This window comes from Poromitra crassiceps (assembly GCF_964638095.1).
Source record: "Poromitra crassiceps genome assembly, chromosome: 2".
Taxonomy (NCBI): Eukaryota; Metazoa; Chordata; class Actinopteri; order Beryciformes; family Melamphaidae; genus Poromitra; species Poromitra crassiceps.
The window spans coordinates 87,388,599-87,416,142 of record NC_139624.1 but is presented as its reverse complement, the minus strand read 5'-3'; the positions used below and the strand labels follow the sequence as shown (position 1 = coordinate 87,416,142).

Sequence of the window (27,544 nt, the reverse complement as noted above, 5' to 3'; positions counted from 1 at the left end):
TATACCGCAATATCAACAACCAAGTGTGGTATAGCCTAAAAATGAACAAAATGGGTACAGGGTGCATGAGAAGTAGTAGCAGTAATAAGCGTTGTATTGCACATAAATTGCAGATATTGACAGAGTAGCTGTTCTTTCTCCACTTCAGAGTTTCCAGCTCATTGGATAATTCATAATGTTTTATTTTTGTATATTAGTTTGAGCAAAAGTCTGATAAATTGGTTTATTGTTTTGTACAGGGTGTTTAGTGTCTGCTCGAAGCTCAATGCTTTTAGCCATCCAGCCATTCATTCAGGCTTTTTCCTTCTGCGATGTGTCTCTCAGTTTGTAGCCGGCAACGAGACAGATCAGTCCAGCAGCTCAATGTTGTTCTTTCGCAGCGTCAACCTCTCTTGCTCACTAATTAAAAAGATAACTTGGTTGTAGATAACCTGGCAACAGATTACCCCCACTGACATCTGTGTGATAGATGAGCAGTAAAAAATAGCTCCTCAGTGGTTTGGCCACCAGAGACGGAGCAAGCTAGGGTCAGAGGAAGTGCAGACTCTCTGTGCTCGTTTATGGATAGTAATTCACAAGACTTCCCCACTGATAACAGTAGGGGTGATATCTGTAGGTAATATGTCTTATACTGTATATTCTCTTATAATACACATATACTACTCCCAGCTGTCTTTAATTAACATTCATTATAGAATATAGGCTGTCTAGTCTTTCAAGTGGTGCCTTTACTCTGGCATGTTGTTGAACATTCAACCAGTTTGGCCATACACACTGTTCTTTTGTTTTTCTCTTGCTCCACCCCCTCTGCCTCTGGGGAGAGTTGTAGACTAGAGCCTGTAATAGAAAAATTGCTGAAATGCATCACAAGCCCCTTTTAGACTGGCAAAAAATCCCACTAATATCCACAAACTAGTGGCATTTTCTTCAGTCTAAAAGTTGCCAAGCCGGGCCGTTTAGCCGATAGAGCGACCCTGCAAGTGAGGTGGGTTCTGCACGCCATGGCGACATCAATCTTGGCGGTGGTCCAACACGTGATTTTCCGACCCCGCTTCTCCTCCTCCTGAGTTGCCACCCCTTTTCCAGCGTGAGTCAGTGAGATTCAGTGATTCCCACAGTCTGAAATTCGATTTTCTTAACAGTTAATTACTTTACATGATGGAATATGCAGAGAGAAAAGCATCTCTCATGCACGAGTGCACCCCACACAGCCTAGGCACATAGACTGTGTCAAGTCAGCCAGAATGTAAGTAGGTCGTCCGCTTTAGCTCTTTCAAAATAAAACCGTCGTTCTAACATTAAAATTTTGAGTAATGCTTTACAGCCACAGTTTAACTATGGCTGATATTTGATATTATAGAAAATCGGCCCAAGCCTAGATGTCATGGCATGGCATGAGCACACTACAAGTACAGTAGCCTATACATTAAGTAAAGGTTAATGCACGACAAGGTACCATTATCATAAATTAATGTACGACGCGAAGTACATTAATTTATGATAATGATCATAAATCATAATGATTTATGATAATGGACACCTCGAAATGCATTAACCCGCTTATACCATAGTCACTTGCCAAAGAAACAAAACAAGACCTATTTCATGCGTTTCATGAGTTGAGAAGCGGAGACAAAATAGTCCCCTCGGCTGCTCAAGATTTTCATATGAGAAAATGGCCGCTTAATTAGTGCCTGTAACACTGTAACCTTGGCAGAATTTCTAGCCCATAAACTAATAATTTGGCCAATTGTATGTAACATACAAAATAAGGGAAATGTCTAAGAATGCAAAGATATGTAACTGGCTCGTTAAACTCGCATTCCGAGAATAACATTAACGTAAGTGGCGCGAGGCTCGGAGACGTACTGTATCAGCAGTGTAGCTTTCAATGTTGGAGTCCAGGTTGCTTTGTACAAGGAAGTCTCTCAGTGTGCTGGTGTTAACTGCCCATTTCGTTGTTTTCATTTTGTTGATCTCATCTTTTTCCTCTTCGACTTGATTTGTATCAGTGATACAGGCAGCGCCTGGCTGGCTTGCTGCAAAGTTGTAAACAGAGCTGGTTTGACAGTTGACAGCTGAGAGCCGGCTTCTGTCAGCTGACATCAGATCTCCGAAAACGACAGATTTCTAAATAGCGGTTATTTTTGATAAACTGAGCACACAGGGGTAATCTAAATAGTTACTTTTTTTCTCAACTTTTTTTCTCAACTTATCAAAGTGCCATATTAACCCTTAACGCTGGATAGAGCTCAAACGCCTCTGTCGAGACTGTGGCACATTGATATGAATGATAAACAGACCATTTGCCTGGAACTACTTAGCTAGGTGTACATTATCACAAAATAATGGACACCCTGCAGCCAATCAAAATCGAGTATTAACCCAGACCATGGTATAAACTACCACTACTGGAAAAGTTGGCATAGTCACAGACATTCAAAGTACAAATAGGTGGCTCAGGTTTCATCATCACTTTGTTATTGTGTGTAGCTATACTAAAACATGTGCCCTTGCACAATTAGGGAACAATCTTCCCACATTGCGTTGATGAAGCAGAAGGTGTCTTTATTTATAACACATAAAAATGCATTTTACATGCTACACCACGCCCCTATGCTAGTGCGCACGCACAGAGCTAGCTAGAGGCTGGAGTGAATTCAGCAGTAGAACATTCAAGGTGAAACAATATGGAGAGAGATCTTGATTTATAGTGTGAGATCGTGCACGTGCTCCTAATGGAAAGGCTGTGCTGCGCTACATGGCAAATGAGCATCAGGGAGGGCAAGTGTTCACTCAGTCAGTGTAAGTACAGAGAGGACCGGGAGCTATTATGTCATGAAATATGAATAGTGTGGTGTGATATTGTGAGGAGTGTGTTGGTGTTGATTGGCTGTGGTGCTGCCTCCCAGATTCCCCAGTTACAAATGTGGCTCCTCTTATACCTGGGCCTAAAAAAAAGATTGTGGGGGGCGGGGTTTGCCACTGCGCAAAGGTGCTTTTCGCTACGGATACTTTAAAACGAAAATGGCAGGGAGCATGACGGACATGTGCTTTGTGTCGCTTCTCTGCCCATGCAGCACTAGCGTGCCAACCAAAATTGTGAGATTGGGGTTAAAATCATTTGAAAACGTGCTTCAGGAAGTTAAACAGTGCCCTTGTATATTCGTATCAGCAGCCGGCAAAGTGGACAGAGCTGACAAATGGACGGATATCGCCAGCGATGTGGTGTCGACCCTCACTCAGCAGCTTGTGGCTCATTTCCACCACATATAACAGCACAGTACAGCTCTACTCGACCTGGTCTTACTCGTCTCTACTTGATATAGACTCTGTTTCCATAGCAAGTTTACTCACCTCCACCCACACCTGGTCGTCATAGCGACCGCATATCTGCCCTCCACCCATAGCCCAAGTAGGCTATAACGTATAACGTTAAAATTAAATCCATACACAGAACGTTTCAACTGGAATACTGGTGCCTCTAAATGACCTACACTACAGTGTACATGGGCAAATATGACAATCGGCCAGGAGAATGGATATCACTTTGTTGTTACTCAAACGCACATGCATGCGCTGCGCGGGGGACGGGAGTCACGCTACGGGGAGAAGTGAAGCCACTTCCCCGGTGGCAACTCACCAGGCAAGACCGCGGCTTCGCTAAACCCCCGCCTCCGGCCTAGCGGAGCTGACGTTACACACAACTCAAAGGGCTTCCCGAGGAGCGGACTTTTTCTCTCTCAAAACAATTGAAAACCACCATCATGTTAAAGCTGAGCAAGGAGATCAATTTTATTTCACCAGAGCCAAAGGCAGCAACACAAAAGACTGATGGAAATATGGTTCGCTCGTCAGTGGCGTCATGGCTTTATTTCAATTCAGGTATTTAGCACTAAAGTGCACGGCAGAGCTAGATTCATCATATTCCATCGCTGCTGTAATTTTAAGGAAAATAAAAAAATATATATATTTCCTATCTATTCCTTGCTGCCACTGGAAAAAAATAAAATAAAATAAATTCCCTACCGACCCATCACCTCAACTGACAACCAACAGGAACCAAACTTTATTTTTTTTAGGCCCTGTTATCTTTGTCTCTCTCTCTCTCCTCACTCTATCTGTCTGTGTCCCTCTCTCACCACCTCTCCTTTTGTCTCCTTCACCCCCTTCCCTTGTTACAGTATATGTTGTTCTGCCGTTTGCTCTCTCCTGTCTTCTATCATTCTGTCCATCTCATTTCCCCTTGCTACCTCCCTCTACCACCGTCCTTCTTGTTGGCTCGCTGCGGTCAATACCGCATCCCTAATGAAGGCCTGTGTTACGTAAGAGGCAAGAGAGGATGTGGGCGTGCTCAGGAGATGTGGAGTTAGTGGAGCGAGTGCTATGGCGCCATTACGTGCAGACCCTGCCGTCACCTGTGAGACAAAGTGGCATGTGAGGCCGTGTGTGTGTATGTGTATGTGTATGTGTATGTGTGTGTACATGTGTGCCCACGCGTCTGTAAAATGTCATTAGGCCTGGATAGGAAGCCAGATGATGGATCAATGCAAGCAGAGCAGCTGGCAGGGAGGGAAGAGGCAGTGGTCCATGAGACAGTCTATCCATCTCACAGAAAGACCACACACATGTTCTGATGCAGTGATTCTCACCCTTTTTCATTTCAAGGATCGCTCCTTTTAGTTCACATTAGAGTCATGGACCTCCATTTCATGAGATTTTGCCTCTCGGATCCAAATCTGAGAATATTTTTATTGTCAGATATGATTTTGTCAAGAATTCCATGACTATCCGTATTGGAGGCAGAGAGGTAACAGTGAAACTATGATCAAAACAGTCGTTCTAATTCACATTCTTTATTCTTTTAACTTCTTGTAAATTAAATGATGGAGAAGTTTAACAATTTGCTGGGGACCCCCTGGAACCACCTCAAGGACCCCTGGTGGTCCCCGGACCGCACGTGGTGGACCACCATGTGACTCAAAGAATGCAACCAGCAAGGACACTCTGTCCTCTGTGTGTCCCACCGGTGTACACACAGCGGACTGGATGCTCTCCTCATGGGGTTGACACAAGCACGCACGCACGCACACGCGCGTGCGCACACACACACACACACACACACACACACACACACACACACACACACACACACGCATGCACACACACACACGCACGCACGCACGCACACACAGCTCAATGTGCTCCTGTCTTGGTGGAAAAAGTGACAGCAGGAGGATGTCTTTGATGGGTTTTTTTCCTTTCTTTTTTCATAATTCCTCATAGTTGATCATAGTCGGTTTGCACCTGTTATATTTCCATGAGGCACTGGCTGACAGTGAAAGCCATCATGAATAAATGAGAATACCCTACATCCATATAGCCCCATCCTCCACCCTACATCCATATAGCCTTCCCCATCCTCCACTGATGAATTCCTCCCATAGCACCATAGCACTATACTGTAATGGACTGGTGAAAAATCCATCTTAACAAGTCATTAATCTAGTATTGAATCCTTACAGAAATGTGCCGAGTGTTTTCCAATTGCTTGAGGCCACTTTGAGAGCTTTTTTTTAATGCATGTGCAAGTGTAACCAAGTGAATGTGAGTCCGTTGTGAGTGCTGAGTAAGTCGCTGTTATTGTAAGTCGCTTTGGATAAAAGCGTCTGCCAAATGACGTAATGTAATGTAATGCTGAGTGGGGGCGAGTAAGTTGGTTAAACTCACTCCCCAGTATGAAGGCCCGTTAACCAGCTCCGGCATAGTCCTTGGCATAGTGGTTAGCGCGTGCGCTTTTGAAGCGGGAAGTCGGTGGATTGAATCCCGCTCCACCCCCGAGCAAGCCCTTAACATGGGTTGCTGCCAGTACTGTCAACACAACGCAGGTTACATAATAAGGTCCGACTAGGTTGCTGTATCAGAGCCCTGATCGCAGCCCCAGTGAGGTTCACTTTGGCTAGCAGCAGAACGTTAGGCTAAAGCTCGGGACATCTGCCTTCCTCTGTCCTGCTTTAGCACACCAGGCCACACTGGGAGAGATTACTCTGAGCTCCATGCCTGTGCATTCGGCCCTGTTGTCAATTGACCACTGTGGGATCACCACACTGCCACAGGCTGAGCAAATGTAATCAGGTAAAGGGCATGTCCATGTCGTCAACTGTTGCCCCCTGATTATGTCCAAAAGCATTTGCTGTCATTGTTATTGGAATGTGTCTCGTATGGATATTTTTAGGAGCGTGACACGGGTGCAAGGATGTGGATCTAGTGTTTGTGTGTGTGCATGTGGTTATCCCCTGCTATTTTCTCATGTTGTGGCCTATTTTTAAATCTTTGTTAAATCCCCTTTTTTGCTGAGAGTGTAGTGCCTTACTATGGGCAGAGCAGATTCACTCTGGCTTTGTCCAAAAATGTCTGGGGAATCTACAAATTTGCAATATGACATGTGATCGATCAGCCTGTAGAGGTGCTGGAAACATTTCATCAGCTTTAGGCTATTATCCTAGATGGACTGGCTGCTGGTCCCAGAGAGGAAGGCCAGCGATGATTATAGGAAGGCCAATATCAATCCATTGTAAAGATTGGAGCGAGATTTATGAGCCATTTACATGAGCGCCGTTTGCAGCAAGTAAACACAAGGCAAGAGTCCTGCTGTACTGTTGTGCTCTTAAGTGGTTATTGCAACAAATGTTAACATGAGTGTTTTAGCCTGTAGCAGCAGCCCTTCATGGAGAGATAACATGAGTGTTTTAGCCTGTAGCAGCCCTTCATGGAGAGATAACATGAGTGTTTTAGCCTGTAGCAGCCCTTCATGGAGAGATAACATGAGTGTTTTAGCCTGTAGCAGCCCTTCATGGAGAGATAACATGAGTGTTTTAGCCTGTAGCAGCCCTTCATGGAGAGATAACATGAGTGTTTTAGCCTGTAGCAGCCCTTCATGGAGAGATAACATGAGTGTTTTAGCCTGTAGCAGCCCTTCATGGAGAGATAACATGAGTGTTTTAGCCTGTAGCAGCCCTTCATGGAGAGATAGCATGAGTGTTTTAGCCTGTAGCAGCCCTTCATGGAGAGATAGCATGAGTGTTTTAGCCTGTAGCAGCCCTTCATGGAGAGATAACATGAGTGTTTTAGCCTGTAGCAGCCCTTCATGGAGAGATAACATGAGTGTTTTAGCCTGTAGCAGCCCTTCATGGAGAGATAACATGAGTGTTTTAGCCTGTAGCAGCCCTTCATGGAGAGATAACATGAGTGTTTTAGCCTGTAGCAGCCCTTCATGGAGAGATAACATGAGTGTTTTAGCCTGTAGCAGCCCTTCATGGAGAGATAACATGAGTGTTTTAGCCTGTAGCAGCCCTTCATGGAGAGATATCATGAGTGTTTTAGCCTGTAGCAGCCCTTCATGGAGAGATAACATGAGTGTTTTAGCCTGTAGCAGCCCTTCATGGAGAGATAACATGAGTGTTTTAGCCTGTAGCAGCCCTTCATGGAGAGATAACATGAGTGTTTTAGCCTGTAGCAGCCCTTCATGGAGAGATAACATGAGTGTTTTAGCCTGTAGCAGCCCTTCATGGAGAGATAACATGAGTGTTTTAGCCTGTAGCAGCCCTTCATGGAGAGATAACATGAGTGTTTTAGCCTGTAGCAGCCCTTCATGGAGAGATATCATGAGTGTTTTAGCCTGTAGCAGCCCTTCATGGAGAGATAGCATGAGTGTTTTAGCCTGTAGCAGCCCTTCATGGAGAGATAACATGAGTGTTTTAGCCTGTAGCAGCCCTTCATGGAGAGATAACATGAGTGTTTTAGCCTGTAGCAGCCCTTCATGGAGAGATAACATGAGTGTTTTAGCCTGTAGCAGCCCTTCATGGAGAGATATCATGAGTGTTTTAGCCTGTAGCAGCCCTTCATGGAGAGATAACATGAGTGTTTTAGCCTGTAGCAGCCCTTCATGGAGAGATAACATGAGTGTTTTAGCCTGTAGCAGCCCTTCATGGAGAGATAACATGAGTGTTTTAGCCTGTAGCAGCCCTTCATGGAGAGATATCATGAGTGTTTTAGCCTGTAGCAGCCCTTCATGGAGAGATAACATGAGTGTTTTAGCCTGTAGCAGCCCTTCATGGAGAGATAACATGAGTGTTTTAGCCTGTAGCAGCCCTTCATGGAGAGATAACATGAGTGTTTTAGCCTGTAGCAGCCCTTCATGGAGAGATAGCATGAGTGTTTTAGCCTGTAGCAGCCCTTCATGGAGAGATAACATGAGTGTTTTAGCCTGTAGCAGCCCTTCATGGAGAGATAACATGAGTGTTTTAGCCTGTAGCAGCCCTTCATGGAGAGATAGCATGAGTGTTTTAGCCTGTAGCAGCCCTTCATGGAGAGATAACATGAGTGTTTTAGCCTGTAGCAGCCCTTCATGGAGAGATAGCATGAGTGTTTTAGCCTGTAGCAGCCCTTCATGGAGAGATAGCATGAGTGTTTTAGCCTGTAGCAGCCCTTCATGGAGAGATAACATGAGTGTTTTAGCCTGTAGCAGCCCTTCATGGAGAGATAGCATGAGTGTTTTAGCCTGTAGCAGCCCTTCATGGAGAGATAGCATGAGTGTTTTAGCCTGTAGCAGCCCTTCATGGAGAGATAGCATGAGTGTTTTAGCCTGTAGCAGCCCTTCATGGAGAGATAACATGAGTGATTTAGCCTGTAGCAGCCCTTCATGGAGAGATAGCATGAGTGTTTTAGCCTGTAGCAGCCCTTCATGGAGAGATAGCCCAGCTGACATGAGTGTTTTAGCCTGTAGCAGCCCTTCATGGAGAGATAGCATGAGTGTTTTAGCCTGTAGCAGCCCTTCATGGAGAGATAACATGAGTGTTTTAGCCTGTAGCAGCCCTTCATGGAGAGATAACATGAGTGTTTTAGCCTGTAGCAGCCCTTCATGGAGAGATAACATGAGTGTTTTAGCCTGTAGCAGCCCTTCATGGAGAGATAACATGAGTGTTTTAGCCTGTAGCAGCCCTTCATGGAGAGATAACATGAGTGTTTTAGCCTGTAGCAGCCCTTCATGGAGAGATATCATGAGTGTTTTAGCCTGTAGCAGCCCTTCATGGAGAGATAACATGAGTGTTTTAGCCTGTAGCAGCCCTTCATGGAGAGATATCATGAGTGTTTTAGCCTGTAGCAGCCCTTCATGGAGAGATAACATGAGTGTTTTAGCCTGTAGCAGCCCTTCATGGAGAGATATCATGAGTGTTTTAGCCTGTAGCAGCCCTTCATGGAGAGATAACATGAGTGTTTTAGCCTGTAGCAGCCCTTCATGGAGAGATAACATGAGTGTTTTAGCCTGTAGCAGCCCTTCATGGAGAGATATCATGAGTGTTTTAGCCTGTAGCAGCCCTTCATGGAGAGATAACATGAGTGTTTTAGCCTGTAGCAGCCCTTCATGGAGAGATATCATGAGTGTTTTAGCCTGTAGCAGCCCTTCATGGAGAGATAACATGAGTGTTTTAGCCTGTAGCAGCTCTTCATGGAGAGATATCATGAGTGTTTTAGCCTGTAGCAGCCCTTCATGGAGAGATAACATGAGTGTTTTAGCCTGTAGCAGCCCTTCATGGAGAGATAACATTAGTGTTTTAGCCTGTAGCAGCCCTTCATGGAGATATAACATGAGTGTTTTAGCCTGTAGCAGCCCTTCATGGAGAGATATCATGAGTGTTTTAGCCTGTAGCAGCCCTTCATGGAGAGATAGCCCAGCTGACATGAGTGTTTTAGCCTGTAGCAGCCCTTCATGGAGAGATATCATGAGTGTTTTAGCCTGTAGCAGCCCTTCATGGAGAGATAACATGAGTGTTTTAGCCTGTAGCAGCCCTTCATGGAGAGATAACATGAGTGTTTTAGCCTGTAGCAGCCCTTCATGGAGAGATAACATGAGTGTTTTAGCCTGTAGCAGCCCTTCATGGAGAGATAACATGAGTGTTTTAGCCTGTAGCAGCCCTTCATGGAGCGATATCATGAGTGTTTTAGCCTGTAGCAGCCCTTCATGGAGAGATAACATGAGTGTTTTAGCCTGTAGCAGCCCTTCATGGAGAGATATCATGAGTGTTTTAGCCTGTAGCAGCCCTTCATGGAGAGATATCATGAGTGTTTTAGCCTGTAGCAGCCCTTCATGGAGAGATAACATGAGTGTTTTAGCCTGTAGCAGCCCTTCATGGAGAGATATCATGAGTGTTTTAGCCTGTAGCAGCCCTTCATGGAGAGATAACATGAGTGTTTTAGCCTGTAGCAGCCCTTCATGGAGAGATAACATGAGTGTTTTAGCCTGTAGCAGCCCTTCATGGAGAGATAACATGAGTGTTTTAGCCTGTAGCAGCCCTTCATGGAGAGATAACATGAGTGTTTTAGCCTGTAGCAGCCCTTCATGGAGAGATAACATGAGTGTTTTAGCCTGTAGCAGCCCTTCATGGAGAGATAACATGAGTGTTTTAGCCTGTAGCAGCCCTTCATGGAGAGATATCATGAGTGTTTTAGCCTGTAGCAGCCCTTCATGGAGAGATAACATGAGTGTTTTAGCCTGTAGCAGCCCTTCATGGAGAGATATCATGAGTGTTTTAGCCTGTAGCAGCCCTTCATGGAGAGATATCATGAGTGTTTTAGCCTGTAGCAGCCCTTCATGGAGAGATAACATGAGTGTTTTAGCCTGTAGCAGCCCTTCATGGAGAGATATCATGAGTGTTTTAGCCTGTAGCAGCCCTTCATGGAGAGATAACATGAGTGTTTTAGCCTGTAGCAGCCCTTCATGGAGAGATAGCATGAGTGTTTTAGCCTGTAGCAGCCCTTCATGGAGAGATAACATGAGTGTTTTAGCCTGTAGCAGCCCTTCATGGAGAGATAACATGAGTGTTTTAGCCTGTAGCAGCCCTTCATGGAGAGATAACATGAGTGTTTTAGCCTGTAGCAGCCCTTCATGGAGAGATAACATGAGTGTTTTAGCCTGTAGCAGCCCTTCATGGAGAGATAACATGAGTGTTTTAGCCTGTAGCAGCCCTTCATGGAGAGATAACATGAGTGTTTTAGCCTGTAGCAGCCCTTCATGGAGAGATAACATGAGTGTTTTAGCCTGTAGCAGCCCTTCATGGAGAGATAACATGAGTGTTTTAGCCTGTAGCAGCCCTTCATGGAGAGATAACATGAGTGTTTTAGCCTGTAGCAGCCCTTCATGGAGAGATAGCATGAGTGTTTTAGCCTGTAGCAGCCCTTCATGGAGAGATAGCATGAGTGTTTTAGCCTGTAGCAGCCCTTCATGGAGAGATAGCCCAGCTGAGAGAGGATGAGTCACGGCCCGCTTGTTTCCCTCGCTATGAGTTATTTTTACACCTCACACAAAGAGAGAAAAATAGCTCAATAATAGCTCAATAATAGCACGCTAAAAACAAGTTCTACCACAAATCCTAATTTGGGAAACAGACACTCTCTCTATGGGCATTCACATTCTGCAGTGGTATCTCTGGGTCTTTTTTTTTCCAATTATGATACAACTGCCATTTGACAACCACTTTAATCTTATGTATGATCTGACATTGACATGTCTCTCCCTCCATTGTTCCTCCTGGCAGACTAAACCGGTTGCGTTTGCCGTTCGCACAAATGTCAACTACAGCTCCAGTCAGGACGATGACGTCCCCGTGCCGGGCATGGCCATCTCCTTTGAGGCAAAAGACTTCCTCCATGTCAAAGAGGTGAGGAGGCAATCACTTCAGTGTGAGATGATATTTAAGATGGCTGATGCTGATGGCAATGGTGGCGATGAAGAGGATATGGAGGAGGAGCTGACTGCTTAAGGTGATGGTGTAATTGTCTCCATTCACTCCCTGTGTAGAAATTCAACAATGACTGGTGGATAGGCCGCCTGGTGAAGGAAGGCTGTGAAATCGGTTTCATCCCGAGTCCGGTGAAGATCGAGAACACTCGCATCCTCCAGGAGCACAAAAAACACAAGTTCCACACCAGGTACGAGCCTCGTGCACAACACAGTCTCTTGTATTGAATTTCAGTTCCAAAGTGCTGTGATCCTAAATGAGAAAACACTCTTTCTCTTTACAGTAAATTAGGAGCAATCTCATCCTCTAGTTTAGGTGAAGTGATTCCTAACTCACGGAAATCCACCCCTCCTTCGTCTGGTGAGTACTTGATAGCCATCATTTACTGTATAACTCCAGCTTTGTACTTAAGAGATTATTTCATATTTTAAACCAGCTTTGAACCACTCGATTTTGAGTTGCTAGTAAAATTATGATAGTGGAATATAAAGATAAGATTTATTTCTAAAAATGTTCATATCTTGTTGAACAAGTTGCAGTAAACTTGACATCTATCGATGTCAGTTATGTTTTAACTGCCATTACTTCACTTGAGTTTTAGGTGTTGTTTTGTTTAAAATATTGCTGTTGCTCTCCACATCCTGTATCAGTCCTGTGCTACTGTGGATGTGAACTGTTCCCCCTGTAACCTGCTGTGTTCCCCTGGCTCTGTATGACGGCGGTCTTGTCTGTCTGTGTGTGTAGCATTTGACATAGACGCCACAGGCTTAGACCCCGAGGACAATGAGCTTCCAGTCAACCTGCGCTCCCCTAAAGCCAGTCCAAACACTGTCATGTCACCACTAGCAAAAGAGAAACGAATGCCCTTCTTTAAGAAGGTAAACCGGGACTCTGTACTTACCCCCCCCCCCCCCCCCCCATCTCTTTTTCTCTGTCCGTCCGCACGGCTCTGACAAAATGCCTTTGGCTGCTCAGCGTCACTCGGCGCCCGTTCTGTTTGTCTACGTGTGCCAACGTCCTGGTCCCTCGCCGTGCACCCAGCTGTTAGCATGCATGCCTGTTCTTAACCTCTCTCTCTTTCCTCTTCCGTCTCACCGTAGCTAAGCAGAAGCATAAGTCGGTAAGTTGTGGTGCAGCGACGCCTGTACCGTACCTCTGATTCCTCTGCAGACACTTCCCTCCTTACTGACAAACCTCCCTCACTCTAGTGTTAATTTTGTCGGCTATTTTTTAATTTAGTCTTAGTCTTAGTCCCGTGTTAAATGTCCTTGTTAGTCTGTATCATATTTAGTCAACCTCATCCTGTTTTTATTTAGTCAAGTTTTAGTCGACTAAAGGTTTGAGCATTTTAGTCTCAGCTTAGTCAAATAAAACCATAAGTATTTTAGTCTAGTTTTAGTGAACGAAAACTGTTCACATTTTAGTCTAGTTTTAGTCAATGAAAACTGTTGAATCTGCTGATGCGCTTGTACTAGTAATTGTAATTCGAAGCAGTGTTGGCAACTCTTTCCCAGGGAAAGTAGCTAATGGTGACTCTGCCCACCCGGGCCAGTGTCGGCGTGCAGCGGTAGCAACAACAATTACAGTCCCTGCTCAGCCCGCAGCTGAGGGGAGAATGGAGGGAGCCTGGCTGTGCGGAAAGCACTCAGACTTCTCTGGATATAATGTAGACAAGCAAGTAGCTGTACATTTTGGGAACACAATGCCTCATACACATATAGATAAGACCCTTAGCTAAGACTGGGTGGGTTCTGTTGTAACTACTGTAAATGTTTTTAAGACAGCTACATGTCAGCTACATCTATGATGCTGCAGCACAGGAACCTGAACTGCTGCATTGAGGGGGGGGAACAGTCTATAATTAGTGTTAATTTTGTCGTCTATTCTTAAATTTTGTCGTAGTCTTAGTCCTGTGTCAAATGTCCTTGTTAGTTTTTATCATATTTAGTCAAGTATTTTAGTCTCGTCTTAGTCAATAAAACTAAAAGTCTGAACATTTTAGTCTAGTCTTAGTCTTGGGGAAAAAGGTAGTCGACTAACGTTTTTCGTCATAGTTTTCGTCGACGAAATTAACACTACCTCACTCACTCCCTGCTTTTGTTGCTTTTGTTTTTTTGTATGTTGCCATTCAAGATGTAGTGGGACCTCAGTGTGCACAGCGTCTTAATAAGTTAGACAAGATCGGCTTCATTCTTTGATTGTCTCTGTTTTGGCCGTTGCCATGTAACCGAGACAAATTATCATCATCATAATCTTGGATGACCTCCATTATTTGGCGCTCTGGGGAGAGCCAATCATTATTTTGATTTGCCCTCATAATTAAGCTTAATGGTCTGTCCATTCATATTTCCATGTTTTTATCTGGTAGCAACAACAATGAAAGCAGAAATACAGTAAGGACCACTTTCCATGACTATACTGATATTAATCATAATCATCAAGTAACCCAAGCCACATTGTGCATTAATACTCTTATGCTAGTCAACGTGCATCTTTCACCAGTTCCCTTGCTCTGATGTAGCACAGCGTCCCTAGACTCTAGAGGGTCCAGTGACGGCAGCAGATCATACAAGTTTAAGAACCACAAAGACAGTCAGACAGAACTTAGTAGAGAGTAGTGGAGAAGAAGATAGACAGCAACATAAAGTCCACAGAAAGACTCATCGTAAAGACACAGACTCATAAAATGGAGAGAACAGCTTAAAACATAAGGGCAAACAAGGGGAGGTGGAAAAAGTAATAAAATATTATGTGGTAGATACAGTAATTAGCAGTCCTTTTAAGTATCTAGAGGATGTAAAAGTCACCCTCAACCCTCCCTCCCTCTCTCCCAGCTGTCTCCTCTCCTCTCTCATTGCTGCCTCCAGCAGAGCTCAGATCACGCACTGCTTTAGAGAGAGAGCTTGCTTTCATTTTCCTCCAGTGTGTCTGCGTATCCACACACTCTTCAGACATGCTGCTGTCAGACGCCTGAGACACACACAGCCTGTGTATCCACACACTCTTCAGACATGCTGCTGTCAGACACCTGAGACACACACAGCCTGTGTATCCACACACTCTTCAGACATGCTGCTGTCAGACACGTGAGACACAGCCTGTGTATCCACACACTCTTCAGACATGCTGCTGTCAGACGCGTGAGACACACACAGCCTGTGTATCCACACACTCTTCAGACATGCTGCTGTCAGACGCGTGAGACACACAGCCTGTGTATCCACACACTCTTCAGACATGCTGCTGTCAGACACGTGAGACACATACAGCCTGTGTATCCACACACTCTTCAGACATGCTGCTGTCAGACGCCTGAGACACACACAGCCTGTGTATCCACACACTCTTCAGACATGCTGCTGTCAGACACGTGAGACACAGCCTGTGTATCCACACACTCTTCAGACATGCTGCTGTCAGACGCCTGAGACACACACAGCCTGTGTATCCACACACTCTTCAGACATGCTGCTGTCAGACGCCTGGCTGAGACACACACAGAGGAGGCAGGCTCACCGCCTGGCTGTCAGACACAGAGACAGTAATGCACTTCCTGAGAGAGTATATAAAGAGAGTACAAAACATAACAGCATTAAAGGGACATTCTTTCCAAACCTACACAGAAAATTCCTTCTATTCTGGGAAACTAAATAGTAGCTTGCAGCAACAAACGGGACAACCAGCAGGATATCAACTTCATAAAAAAATAATACAAGATAGTTATCATCAAATAATGTATTTGTTTCTAATACAGTTTCTCCTCATTTCATTTCTGAAAGAACTTCACCAATGCTTGGAGAATTCCATCCATTGCTAATTTGACATATTAACATTTTGATAAACCTTCGTTGCTCTCAGACTTTCAGCATTTTAGGTCCTTATTTTTTAAGTTGCTTTGGCAAAACATTTCAATCAATAATGCCCAGTGGATTTGAATTTTAAAAGCCGATGATGCTAGCCTGTCACCCAAGCTGAGGTCCCACTTTGCCCCAGCAGTAGTAAGAGAGTGTGTCTGCCTCTTTCCTCTCTTCCCAAAAGTCTCAGTTGTAGCTACTGTAGATCTACTTTGGCATTTTTGCTGTCTGACTAACCTCTTCCTGTTACAACGCTCCCTTCTGACCCAGATACGTCAGAATCATGAGATGAGATGATTTATCTCAGCACTCAGCACAACAATATCACAGAATATTGTAGTTTATTGTAACCTAGCAAAGAATTCCGACAATGTGCGGATGTTAGTATTTGTATAATAAACCACCAAATCTGTTCTATATCAAAGAAGGCTTGCTTGTGTTTTGCTGGGGCCAGCTGAGACATCTCATTTCATGGTTCACAACGTTCCAGTGCTTTTAAATTGTCTAGTGCGTTGTTGTTCCAACTCCCAGAATGGTTTGTGATGTTGAGTGTTTACTTTATCCCCATACATGTGTGCAACTGTTTTCCCTCTTCTTCTTCTGCTCCCCGAAGACGGAACACATTCCTCCGTACGATGTTGTGCCTTCCATGCGGCCCGTGGTTCTGGTTGGACCGTCACTGAAGGGCTATGAGGTAAACAGCGCCGTCAAAACCTTGGCATCTCTGTCCAGCTGATCACGCAACGCCGTCTCCAGCACCACACCGGCTTTGTTGTCCCTTTGGGAAAAGATCAGCATAGTCCAGAAATAAATATGTCCGGACTTCTCTCAATTTTACAGGGAGAAATGATTCTGTCCCTCTATGTGCTGCAAAAACTGACACATTGTCTAAAATGTGTTATTTATCTTGCACTGGCAGATAATTTTACCTGTTTCAACAAATTGGACTCTTTTGCCCCCAAGATAATGCAATTTGTTTCAGCATATTTACTTGGTAAAAGTAAGTTGGTAAAAATTGGTAAGTTGGTAAAAAGAAAATGTGATTTCACTATGATTTTTTTTAACTTATTTTTATTTCCTTTTCTCAAGTGCAATCATATAGTACAGTCATATTCACATATACAGTACAGGTACATGTACTGTCACTGTCATGTGTCTGACACATGACTTTGGATTTGTGTATATGACCTTCACCCAGTCCACAAACGTTGAATGGAATCCCATAGCAAAAGGTACAAAAAGGCACGCACATCCAGCAGTGAAGAGTTTAAACCAGGTGCAGGACCGAAGTGCAAATGAATGATAAAAGAGTAGAGTCCGCACACTGGTAGCTGCTCCCAAATATTTAATTAGAGACCACAAAAAAAACTTGTTTTTAGCATTTTATACAGAAACTGCCCTTTTACAGTATCAAATGCTTTCTGCGCTTCACTATGATTTCAATGAATAGAAGTTATCCCAAGGAGAGAAGTAGTGCATATACTTGGTCATAGCTTTCACTCTCACCTATTTATCTCCCATCTATATTATGTGCTGTTCACGTCAGCTGCATCGAGTCACATTTTTGGGGAGCTGCACGCCACCTACGCCGGCAGGCTCCCCAGCTGCAGCGCAGCCCTCTGCGCATACGGCGAAGGCTTTTACGCCCAAGGGCCTTGCTTAAGGGCACCTCAGTGGTGGTAATGATGGAGGGGCAAGCACTGCTTTTTCACTTTCCCCACCCAGATTTATCCTGCCGGTCCAGGGGATTGAACTGACGACCTTCAGGTCACAAGCTTGCTTGTCTAACCTTTAGGCCACCACTGCCCACGTATTGAAACCAGCAGGGCCGCCGCACCCTATACGCAGAGTACGCAGACTGCGTAGGGCATCATGTCACTGAGGGCACCAAAAAAAAAAAAAAAATTGGTGCCCTCAGTCAGGCCTACTGGTTTACTAGTGGTTTTATTACTTTATTCAGGGTTAAAGTGGGTGCATCTCATTGTAAAATTGGAGTCGGCCCAAATTGGGCTTCAAACGGCCCAAATTGGGCTTCAACCGGCCCAAATCTGGCTTCAACTGGCCCAAATCTGGCTTCAAACGACCCAAATCGGGCTTCAAACGGCCCAAATCTGGCTTCAAACAGCCCAAATCTGGCTTCAAATGGCCCAAATTGGGCTTCAAACGGCCCAAATTGGGCGCCGGCACACACGTCAGCCCGTATCGGCCTGGCCTGCTTGGTATCTAATGCCCGGCCTGAATTATGATCCCAGTCCGCCCCTGCTTGCATGTACAGTTTAACAATCGCTTGTTTGCTGACATGTACAGTAATTCTAACAATTGTTTGTTTGCCACATGTAATGTAATGTGAGATACACTAGTATCGTTCATAATTAATGATTTTGCAGTCTTTCGTTTGACAGTTATTGAAAGTTTTGCAGGGGGGGGGGGGGGGGGGGCACCACAAAACAATTACGCTTAGGGCACCCAAATGGCCAGCAGCGGCCCTGGAAACCAGCAAGATTATCTGCCAGTGCAGTGAGATTACTTGAGCAAAAATATCACACAATAAGCTTGGTAGACTAGTACTGGAAACAAGTTAAAAATCACTTTTTTTTTTTTTCATTTTTTGCAGTGTGCATACACCCTTACAAACATGCAGATATATTTCACTATTACTATCCTTTCTCTAAATGGTTCCCACATTCAGATGGCTATGTTCTCTTCACAGGTAACAGACATGATGCAAAAAGCACTGTTTGACTTTTTGAAACACAGATTTGAAGGAAGGTAAGTTCACTGTGACCTTTGAATCCAACCTCTCTTCCTCTTCTCAATCATTCCTCCCCTCTCTCAGTCCTGTAGGCTGGTATTTATGTGTCCCCTGAGGCTCGCTGAGGGAGTGTGTAACAAGTTTGTTTGGCCTGGAGATGTGTGCTGCTCTTTAAATAGGCCCTCTCCATGTCCTTAATAGGCCATAGTGGGCCCCGGAGCAGCACAGGATTCTCCTTATTCAATGTTAAGTCCCCCCGGGGGGCGCTGTCCCATTCAGCCATCCAGAGCAGAGACCATAAAGTTACACAACACTAAAGATCCACTCAGATCACCAGCAGCCACAGTGCATTCAGTTAATTCCCTTTTGATCCGCTTGTATCAAATCTGTTAATATGATTTAACAAATCCACACTCTCCAGCTCTCCGGCTCTGCTCATTTTGTCTAGGATATATATCCACTATATATGTTAGGCTAATTCAGCTAATTAGCTAATGATGTGATGTCATCAGTGATGATGTCATAAGTGATGCCATAAGGGCGCGCACGCACACACACACACACAAGGAGGCATTGTGACAAGACTGATCAGTGATGTCATAGGGGGGCACACACACACACACACACACACACACACACACTGATGGTGTCATCAGTGATATCATAATGGGGCACACACACACACACACACACACACACACACACACACACACACAAGGACAAGTGATTGACATCACTGATGCAATAACATTTAGTGAGCAACACACACATGGCAATAGGGCAGGCGAGGCCACGCAGCAGCTGAGCTATGCATCGGGCGCGCGCTCGATGCCTAGTATACTGTATATGTCGATGCCTAGTATACTGTATATATATATATATATATATATATATATGTATATATATATATATATATACAGTATATATAATCGTCTTTTCTCTCTCAATCATTTCATTGTTTAATATTTTCATTTTGGCATTGGCCTGAGCTAAGTTCATACATGCCATATTCAGATTCATTCCATGTTCTCTGGGTAACAAGTTATTTTCCTTTTTCTCTCATCAGAATATCAATCACTCGTGTCACAGCGGACATCTCTCTTGCCAAACGCTCAGTCCTGAACAACCCCAGCAAGCATGCCATCATAGAGCGCTCCAACACACGCTCAAACCTGGGTAAGCCCATCTACAAATGACTGCCTGCCCGGGAACATCTGGTGTTTTGATGCATAATGTTTTCAAGGAGACCAATTTATGTGAAAAAGGAAGGAAACGATTAAAGAAATTCTTCACAACAGTTATGATACTCCACAGCCTGGAGTGGCCTTGGCTAGATTTCTTCCGTTTGGAATGAAAGATAGCAAAAAAATCGAAGCATGCCCGATAATGAGTTCAAGCACCCCCTCTGATTTAACCGGGGTTGATTGGGGTTCAGATGTGATTAGAATGAAACAGATTCCTGAGTGATGGCCTCACATGGCCGAGTCCGACAGAAGCATGCACGCAGGTAATCTTTGCTTTTTATCGACAGACAGCGCCGCTCTCGGAATAAAAAGTCCAAAAATAAATCCATGAAGTCTCAGGAAAAGCATAAGCTTGGAAACAAAAGGTGTATTCCATTTCAATTGTTTATGATTACATTGAGCCAGCACACGACACGCCATGATGTGACCCCAGTCTTTTTCAATGGTGTGCTGCTGTCCCAGAAGGAGCTCCGCCGCCCTGCTGTCTTCTTTAATGATACATCAGACTGAGACACACTTAGAGCCAAGGTCTTCACTCCACATGCCACTCGCTATCTATTTAGACATTTCATCAGCATACTTACACCACCAAAATATCATTTTTTTGCCTCGTACTGAGCCTTAAAAATAAAAATGTTCTCCATGTGGAAAGTGGAAAAAGTGGAAATAACTGACAAAGGGGTGAGATTATTTCAATTGCTTCAAATGCAAATCAACTTTGTTCAAGAATATTCTTGAATCAAAAGCAACATTGGCTTGATACTAGTGGAGTGATTTGCTGTATTTCAAGACAGAATCGTTTATTTCAAGAAAATTCTCAAAACAGGTGAAACTAGTTTAGAAACAAGTGAACATATCTCACCCACTGGCAGATTTCAGAACAAAAACAAGATTTTATGACTCGGTACTAAACTAACTGACCATGTTTTTGTGAGATTGGGAATTGCACCCTTATTGTGCGATGTTGGGATCTTTGGAGGATTGTTTTGCAGTCAAATCATTGTCTGTCAGGGTGGGGGTGATGTGTTCCTGTTTGTTTGAGGTAATACAACATGCTCGCTGTTCCTCTCAGGGCTACTGTATTACGCCCCATGTCCCCAAAATCATGCTGTCTCTTGAAAAGTAAGTCTATCTTATGAAAAAGACGGGAATCAAGCATTGAATCAGTGATGCAATGCACTCTTATGATTAAAACCACATTTGGCTTATGGACTCTGGTTTCCAGACAGAAAGAATCCAGAAGTAGGTGCACTTGGGGGTATCTAACAGTCACAACATGTAGTAGATTGACAAATAATCCATGTGAAAAGCTCATTAGTGAATACATCTCTCTACTTCTCTCACACTCTCGTGCCAGCTACTTTCATGTTTTGGTATTATACAACCGCACAGTCCTTATAAGTATAACCTCTGATGTGATGTAAGCACTGACTCCCCCACTCTCCCTCTCTGTGTGATCTGATGGAAGCACTGACGCCCGCACTCACCCTCTCTGTGACCCCTACACTCTCCCTCTCTGTGACCCCCACACTCTCCCTCTCTGTGACCCCCACACTCTCCCTCTCTGTGACCCCCACACTCTCCCTCTCTGTGACGCCCACACTATCCCTCTCTGTGACCCCCACACTATCCCTCTCTGTGACCCCACACTCTCCCTCTCTGTGACCCCCACACTCTCCCTCTCTGTGACCCCCACACTCTCCCTCTCTGTGACCCCCACACTCTCCCTCTCTGTGACCCCCACACTCTCTCTCTCTGTGACCCCCACACTCTCCCTCTCTGTGACCCCCACACTATCCCTCTCTGTGACCCCCACACTATCCCTCTCTGTGACCCCACACTCTCCCTCTCTGTGACCCCCACACTCTCCCTCTCTGTGACCCCCACACTCTCCCTCTCTGTGACCCCCACACTCTCCCTCTCTGTGACCCCCACACTCTCCCTCTCTGTGACCCCCACACTCTCCCTCTCTGTGATGCCCACACTCTCCCTCTCTGTGACCCCCACACTCTCCCTCTCTGTGATGCCCACACTCTCCCTCTCTGTGACCCCCACACTCTCCCTCTCTGTGACCCCCACACTCTCCCTCTCTGTGACCCCCACACTCTCCCTCTCTGTGACCCCCACACTCTCCCTCTCTGTGACCCCCACACTCTCCCTCTCTGTGACCCCCACACTCTCCCTCTCTGTGACCCCCACACTCTCCCTCTCTGTGACCCCCACACTCTCCCTCTCTGTGATGCCCACACTCTCCCTCTCTGTGAACCCCACACTCTCCCTCTCTGTGATGCCCACACTCTCCCTCTTTGTGTGATCTGATGGAAGCACTGATGCCCCACTCTCCCTCTCTGTGCAGCCGAAGTCCAGAGTGAGATCGAGCGGATCTTTGAACTGGCTCGGACGTTACAGCTGGTGGTGCTGGATGCTGACACCATCAACCACCCGTCCCAGCTGGGAAAGACCTCCCTGGCCCCTATTATTGTCTACGTCAAGATCACCTCTCCCAAGGTGAATACTGTATGCTTTTGTCATGAAACTGGCCATATTTGATCCAGCAGTAAACCTAGACAGAGGAAGAAATGCAAAGGTGTTCGATGGAGAGTAATGGCAGAATGAAGAATGAAAGTAGTCGGAGTGAAATCTTCCCTCTATCCCTATTCACCTTATTCACCACGCCCACTTTTTCTCTCTTCCGCGTTACACGCAATTGTATTTGTTCTTCCGGTTCAGCGCTAGTTGGCGGCCAATTTCAAAACAAAACGTTACTATAATAATGAATGAAGTTTGGCAACATTCAGAATTAAGCTACACTGCGGCCAACTTCAGTTACATGTTCATAGCGTTACTGCTGCGAGGAGCCGATGGCTGTACCCGGTCGGCATTTAACGTTGGTTACAAAAGCACGTTGACAGTGTTTTCTCACTGCCAGTAGCCTACAGTAAGGTTTGACAGATAGCTAGTCCGACCGGTGTCAGCACAGCCAGCGCTGCAGTCCTCGCTGCTCGTTAAATATTTCCAAATAGGCGTTATTCTGATCAACTGTAAAAACATATATGTTACGTTCTCACCCGAAAAATATAAAAACTTTAAAACAGTTTGGGGTTTTTTTGCTTGAAAACAGCTTTTTGGCAAGTCTAAAAATGACTACGGTAGGCGTAATCTAGCCTGGGTAAACCCAGCCTCCATGTGACCTCTATCTATGTGCTAGCAGTCAATAGATAGAGGTCACGTGGAGGCTGGGTACAGGCTAGGCGTAATCTACTTCCGTGTCTAAAACCGGAAAGACGATTACAAAATGACGTCATGCAGAAGGTGAATAGATGTAGCAGTCAAGTCCTCTGGGTTATTATGGCCGTCCTTGGTGCAGTAGTATGGTGGTGGCTGGTGTATGGACGCGTCCTGTCACTGCTCATATCATTTTTCTGTAGCTGAGTGTTGCTCTCTAGCTGTGGTTTTAAACACAGGATGTCAGATTTGACTTTGCATCTCATCTGAAAGGGAGAGAGTGCGTGAGAGGACTGATTCATCACTCTGTGTAAATAAGGCTCATGATTCAGCCATCAATGAAAACGCAGGCGAGTAACATAGAAAATGCAAACAACCATAGCCGAGGAGACATGAGATGCAGCCTTTAAATCAACGGGCCGTCAGCCTGAATCACACTGCATGGAATAAACAAGCCTTTAGCAGCTCCCCTCTCATTCACCCCCTGCTGCCATCTCCTGTACAGATCAGCTTGAAGGATAACACCAGCGTTTTTGAACATTGTGCCAATCCCCTAGGTCGCCCCTCTCATTTACATGACTCCAGGTGGTGATAGCATATTTGGAGATATCACAGCTTGCTTTCCTTCCTTCAAGTCAAGTTTATTTGTATAGCCCTAATTCACAAGCATGTCTCAGAGGACTTTACTGAGAATGTGTCTAGCTACTGGAGCAAGGTAAACACTCCTAACGTTAGCTAATCTCCAGCCTAACCTACTGTAACCTGAACTACCTAGCAACCAAAGAATCTAGCTGATCTACAGCCTAACTTAACGTTCAAAAGAAGGCATTTGTTGCAGTTCATTCTTGTACAGTCTGAAAAACAACTTCCACACGCATGAAAATGGCCTCAGGTAGAGAATTCATTGCGGGGAAACACAACGGCATAATTTGGCGTAGTCAGAGTTAGTGTTTTATGGAGAAATGAGCTGCACAGCCATGACCTTGTTGCCCTCTGTCCTTATTCCTCAGGTGCTGACGAGGCTCATCAAGTCCAGAGGCAAGTCTCAGGCTAAACACCTCAATGTCCAGATGGTGGCTGCTGACAAGCTGGCTCAGTGTCCTCCTGTGAGTATCCACAGTGGGCCAACTTGGACCCAGTGTTAAAATAACCTCAAGTTTGAGGTGAATTGTGTCAGAGATAGCGTGACTGTGGGCTTTCGTCTCATGCATATCTGAAGTCGGATTTTTGAAAGACTTATAATTCCTGCCAGTTCTGTTTCTGTTCTGCTGTAATCTGCTTAGTTAGGATTTTAGACGAGCAAGCAAGCACCCCAGGCTTGTGAAAATTCGGGCTCCATTTAATTCAAATAGCAGTGTATTTTTTTGCGGGTTTTCGTTTTATTTTTTTTAAGGCAACTTTTATGGGAAAATATTTTCCCAGAATTAATTCCTAATGCTATTAAGTGGTTAATTCAGCAGGACTGTTTCGTAGTTTTGATATTTTTGTACATCTGAGAAGCTGTTTGATGGTTTCTCAGAACAGTCCTAGATTCAATCCTTTCTTCTTTTCTAGGAACATTTTTCATTTGTGAAATAAAGCTATATAATATCACAAATCTGTGACACACTGCCTGTGAATTTGGTCCATAAGCACTGTAACAGCTTTTACTCCTCCTTTACTTTTTCTTTAACTCTCTCTGCACCCCTCCCTCTCTCAGGAGGCGTTTGACATCATCCTAGATGAGAACCAGCTGGAGGATGCATGTGAGCATATGGCTGATTACCTGGAGGCCTACTGGAAAAGCACTCACCCTACCAGCTGCAACCCCCCCAACCCACTACTGGAGAAGCTGGCCACAGCCACCCTGCCCTCCAGCCCAGGCCCAGTCTCCGGCATGCAGGTACAAGTGCTGACCAGACTCAGGGCCAACGTGGGCTCCACCCACAGCACAGACAGAGGGCAGGGTCACCTGCAGCAGTTCAGTGAAGATGACAGGACAGGACAGGACAGGATGAGGGTTAGAGAGGGGGAGACAAAGGAAATCTGCAGGCTAATGAATGTTCAGATATGATGACAATGAGGGAGAGTGTTCGAGAAATGAGCATGAGAGCTTGATTTCACACTTACAATAGGATTGTCTTGGCAGTTCAGTGTGCTGAGATGCCACCAAAAGCCTTCCAAAGTAAGGCAAAAAAGGTATTGAATAAAGTACTCTATTGGTATCTGTATGGCTTTAAGGGTACTGATATTGGTACTGGTATGGTCATTATTGAAGCGATACCCAGCCCTACTTACTAATAAGTGTTTCATTTGACTTTTCTGAAAATATCAGCTTACTGTCATGCATTTGAAATGGTCATGTTTGTTTGGTGATTTAATAGTGACACATAGCAGCAGCACATTAACTAGCATCACAACTAAATTAGTTACAATTCAACAATAATGCGTCTTGCCCATGCATCTTGGTCAGATTGTGTCAATATAATGGAAAGGTGAAATGCATTACAATGGGTTATTTCAGTTCATTTCACAAACACTGTATCATCCCTTCCCTCTACCCTTTCTCTGTCCACCGCCATCACAATGGGAAATGTAAGACTGATGAGGAAACTATTGAGGAGACCCCATACACTCTATGGGAGAATCCTGATAGTGCTGAGGAGCTGGAGTGAGCTTGATGTGTTTGTTGTTAGTGTGGTGAGTGAGAGGCCCTCAGTCACAGGCTTTCACCCTCAGATCCTGGTAATCCATGGGGAGTCAGCCTTGGTCCTGGAGACAAAAAATAAATAAAAATAGCATTTTACAACATTCTGCCTTCAAAGCACCCAGAACCTTTCTTTGAAATTGCATCCTCCAGGACCACAGTCAACCTTCAATGGATGGTTGATCGATATTCAACCTAAGAGTGTGCACCAGCTTTTGTGTCAAGTGTGCGTTTGGATTTCATGCTTTCAGGTTTTGCGTGAGTGTGTGCATACAGTATACGGAATGCAACAATAGTAATGAGGGTGAAGTATATCTTAATCTGCATGAATTAGTTGTGTGTTTGTGTGTCAGGGTTCCCACCGGTCCTTGAAAGTTTGTGAATTTGAAAAGAAAAATCACACTCAGGTGTTGAAATAAGCGGTGCAGTTTTGCGCAGGTCGAACCTGCACGTCCGCATGTGTGTGTGCGCACGTGTGTGTGTTTCACCGGCTTGGAGCCGCGCCGCCTTCTGTCTCCACTCACTTCCTTGTACAGCCGGGGTGGGGGAGGGGCCTAGGTGCACACATCTCATGCTCAAACACACATAGTCACTTATAGAAGCGGCTGCACTGCTTTAAAAAATCACGGCCTTGAAAGTTTTTCAAAATATACATAAATAGACATGGGTCACAGAAAGTTTTTTTTTAACTTAACGTTAATAGGTTTAACAGAGCACAGTTGAGAAGTGTTCACACATTCAATCCTCTGTCTCTATTCAGTTGTCTGTGAGCTCAACAGCCTGCTAGTTCTCATTAGAAAAATGATCAGGGTTATAACAGTAATTGCAATACAATAACCAATTACAATAACCTTGATCTGTATCTCAAACTATGCCATGTTGGGTCCTTGAATTTGAGGGAATTGGGCCTGGAAAGTCCTTGGAAAGTCATTGAATTTGATGTTTAAGAAGGTGTGGGAACCCTGGTGTGTGTTTATGATGCATTGTGCTGGTTTGTGTAACTCTACTAACTGGCATGTGTTGCTCACCTCAGGGCAGTGGGGCAGAGCAGAAAGCAGAGAAAGCGGTAGTGGAGAGAAAGGTCTCCAGAGAGGACCAGCACCATCATCACCACCACCACCACCACAACCACCACCAGAGCCAGGAGGAAGCCGACGCCGAGGAGGAGGAGGAAGGGCCTGAGGCGGAGGGCGACGAGGAGGAGAGGCCCCTGAGAACAGAGAGGACCGAGGCAGCATCTAGGAGACCGCAACACGTGCACCACCGCTCCTCTTCCACCAGGACTGAGCACCACAACAACCACCATCACCATCACCACCACCAGAGCAGCCGCGCTAAGGGCCTCTCCCGGCAGGAGACCATGGACTCAGAGACCCCGGAGAGCAGGGAGAGCCGGGAGAGCAGGGACTCTGCCTATATCGAGCCGCGCACTCAGCTCCTCCACCGGGAGCAGGAGGAAGAAGAGGAAGAAGAGGAGGAAGAGGAGGATGATGAGGAGGAGGATCTAGGGGAGGGGCACCCCCAGCAGCAGCAGTGTTACGAGCCTCTGCCCCACCGGGACCACAACCACCATCACCACCACCACCATCACCGCGGGGGGGCAGAGGAGGCGGGCCACAGTGCAGTGCAGCACCGATCCAAGGAGCGCGAGCAGGACCATAACCAACGCAACAAGCAGCGCTCACACCACCACCACCGGCCAGCAAGGGATCACCACCACCACTACTACGACCGGGACAGGGACCGAGAGGGGGAGGTGGCTCCCAAAAAGAGGGGCGACACAGGGGACAGGGCCAGAGACTCCTATATCCACCAATGACAGACTAAACTCCTGATTCCTACCCCCCCCCCCCCCCACACACACACATACACATACACTGAGTCAATCTCATTTGGACTCCATCTCCTCTTGAAGACGGTTCTGTTCTCTCCCATTGTGCTGCTATACCCCGATACCACAGCATCCGATTTATGTATGCTTCCTT

The 27,544-nt window shown here is 45.4% G+C and overlaps 1 protein-coding gene across 1 annotated transcript in view; it reads left to right on the top strand.

Moving 5' to 3' along the window:
• cacnb2a (calcium channel, voltage-dependent, beta 2a) overlaps positions 1–27,512 on the top strand; it is a gene marked incomplete at its 5' end in the record, with an annotated part of 113,822 nt that extends 86,310 nt beyond the window's left edge. The window contains 11 exons of the mRNA XM_083657915.1: positions 11,595–11,717; positions 11,858–11,988; positions 12,082–12,158; positions 12,543–12,676; positions 16,266–16,346; positions 18,363–18,421; positions 19,471–19,580; positions 22,005–22,156; positions 23,884–23,979; positions 24,573–24,755; positions 26,593–27,512. Coding sequence (XP_083514041.1) covers positions 11,595–11,717; positions 11,858–11,988; positions 12,082–12,158; positions 12,543–12,676; positions 16,266–16,346; positions 18,363–18,421; positions 19,471–19,580; positions 22,005–22,156; positions 23,884–23,979; positions 24,573–24,755; positions 26,593–27,378 — 1,932 coding nt within the window. The 3' untranslated portion in view covers positions 27,379–27,512. The remainder of the gene's footprint in view (positions 1–11,594; positions 11,718–11,857; positions 11,989–12,081; positions 12,159–12,542; positions 12,677–16,265; positions 16,347–18,362; positions 18,422–19,470; positions 19,581–22,004; positions 22,157–23,883; positions 23,980–24,572; positions 24,756–26,592) is intronic.
• Positions 27,513–27,544: the final 32 nt, after the last annotated feature.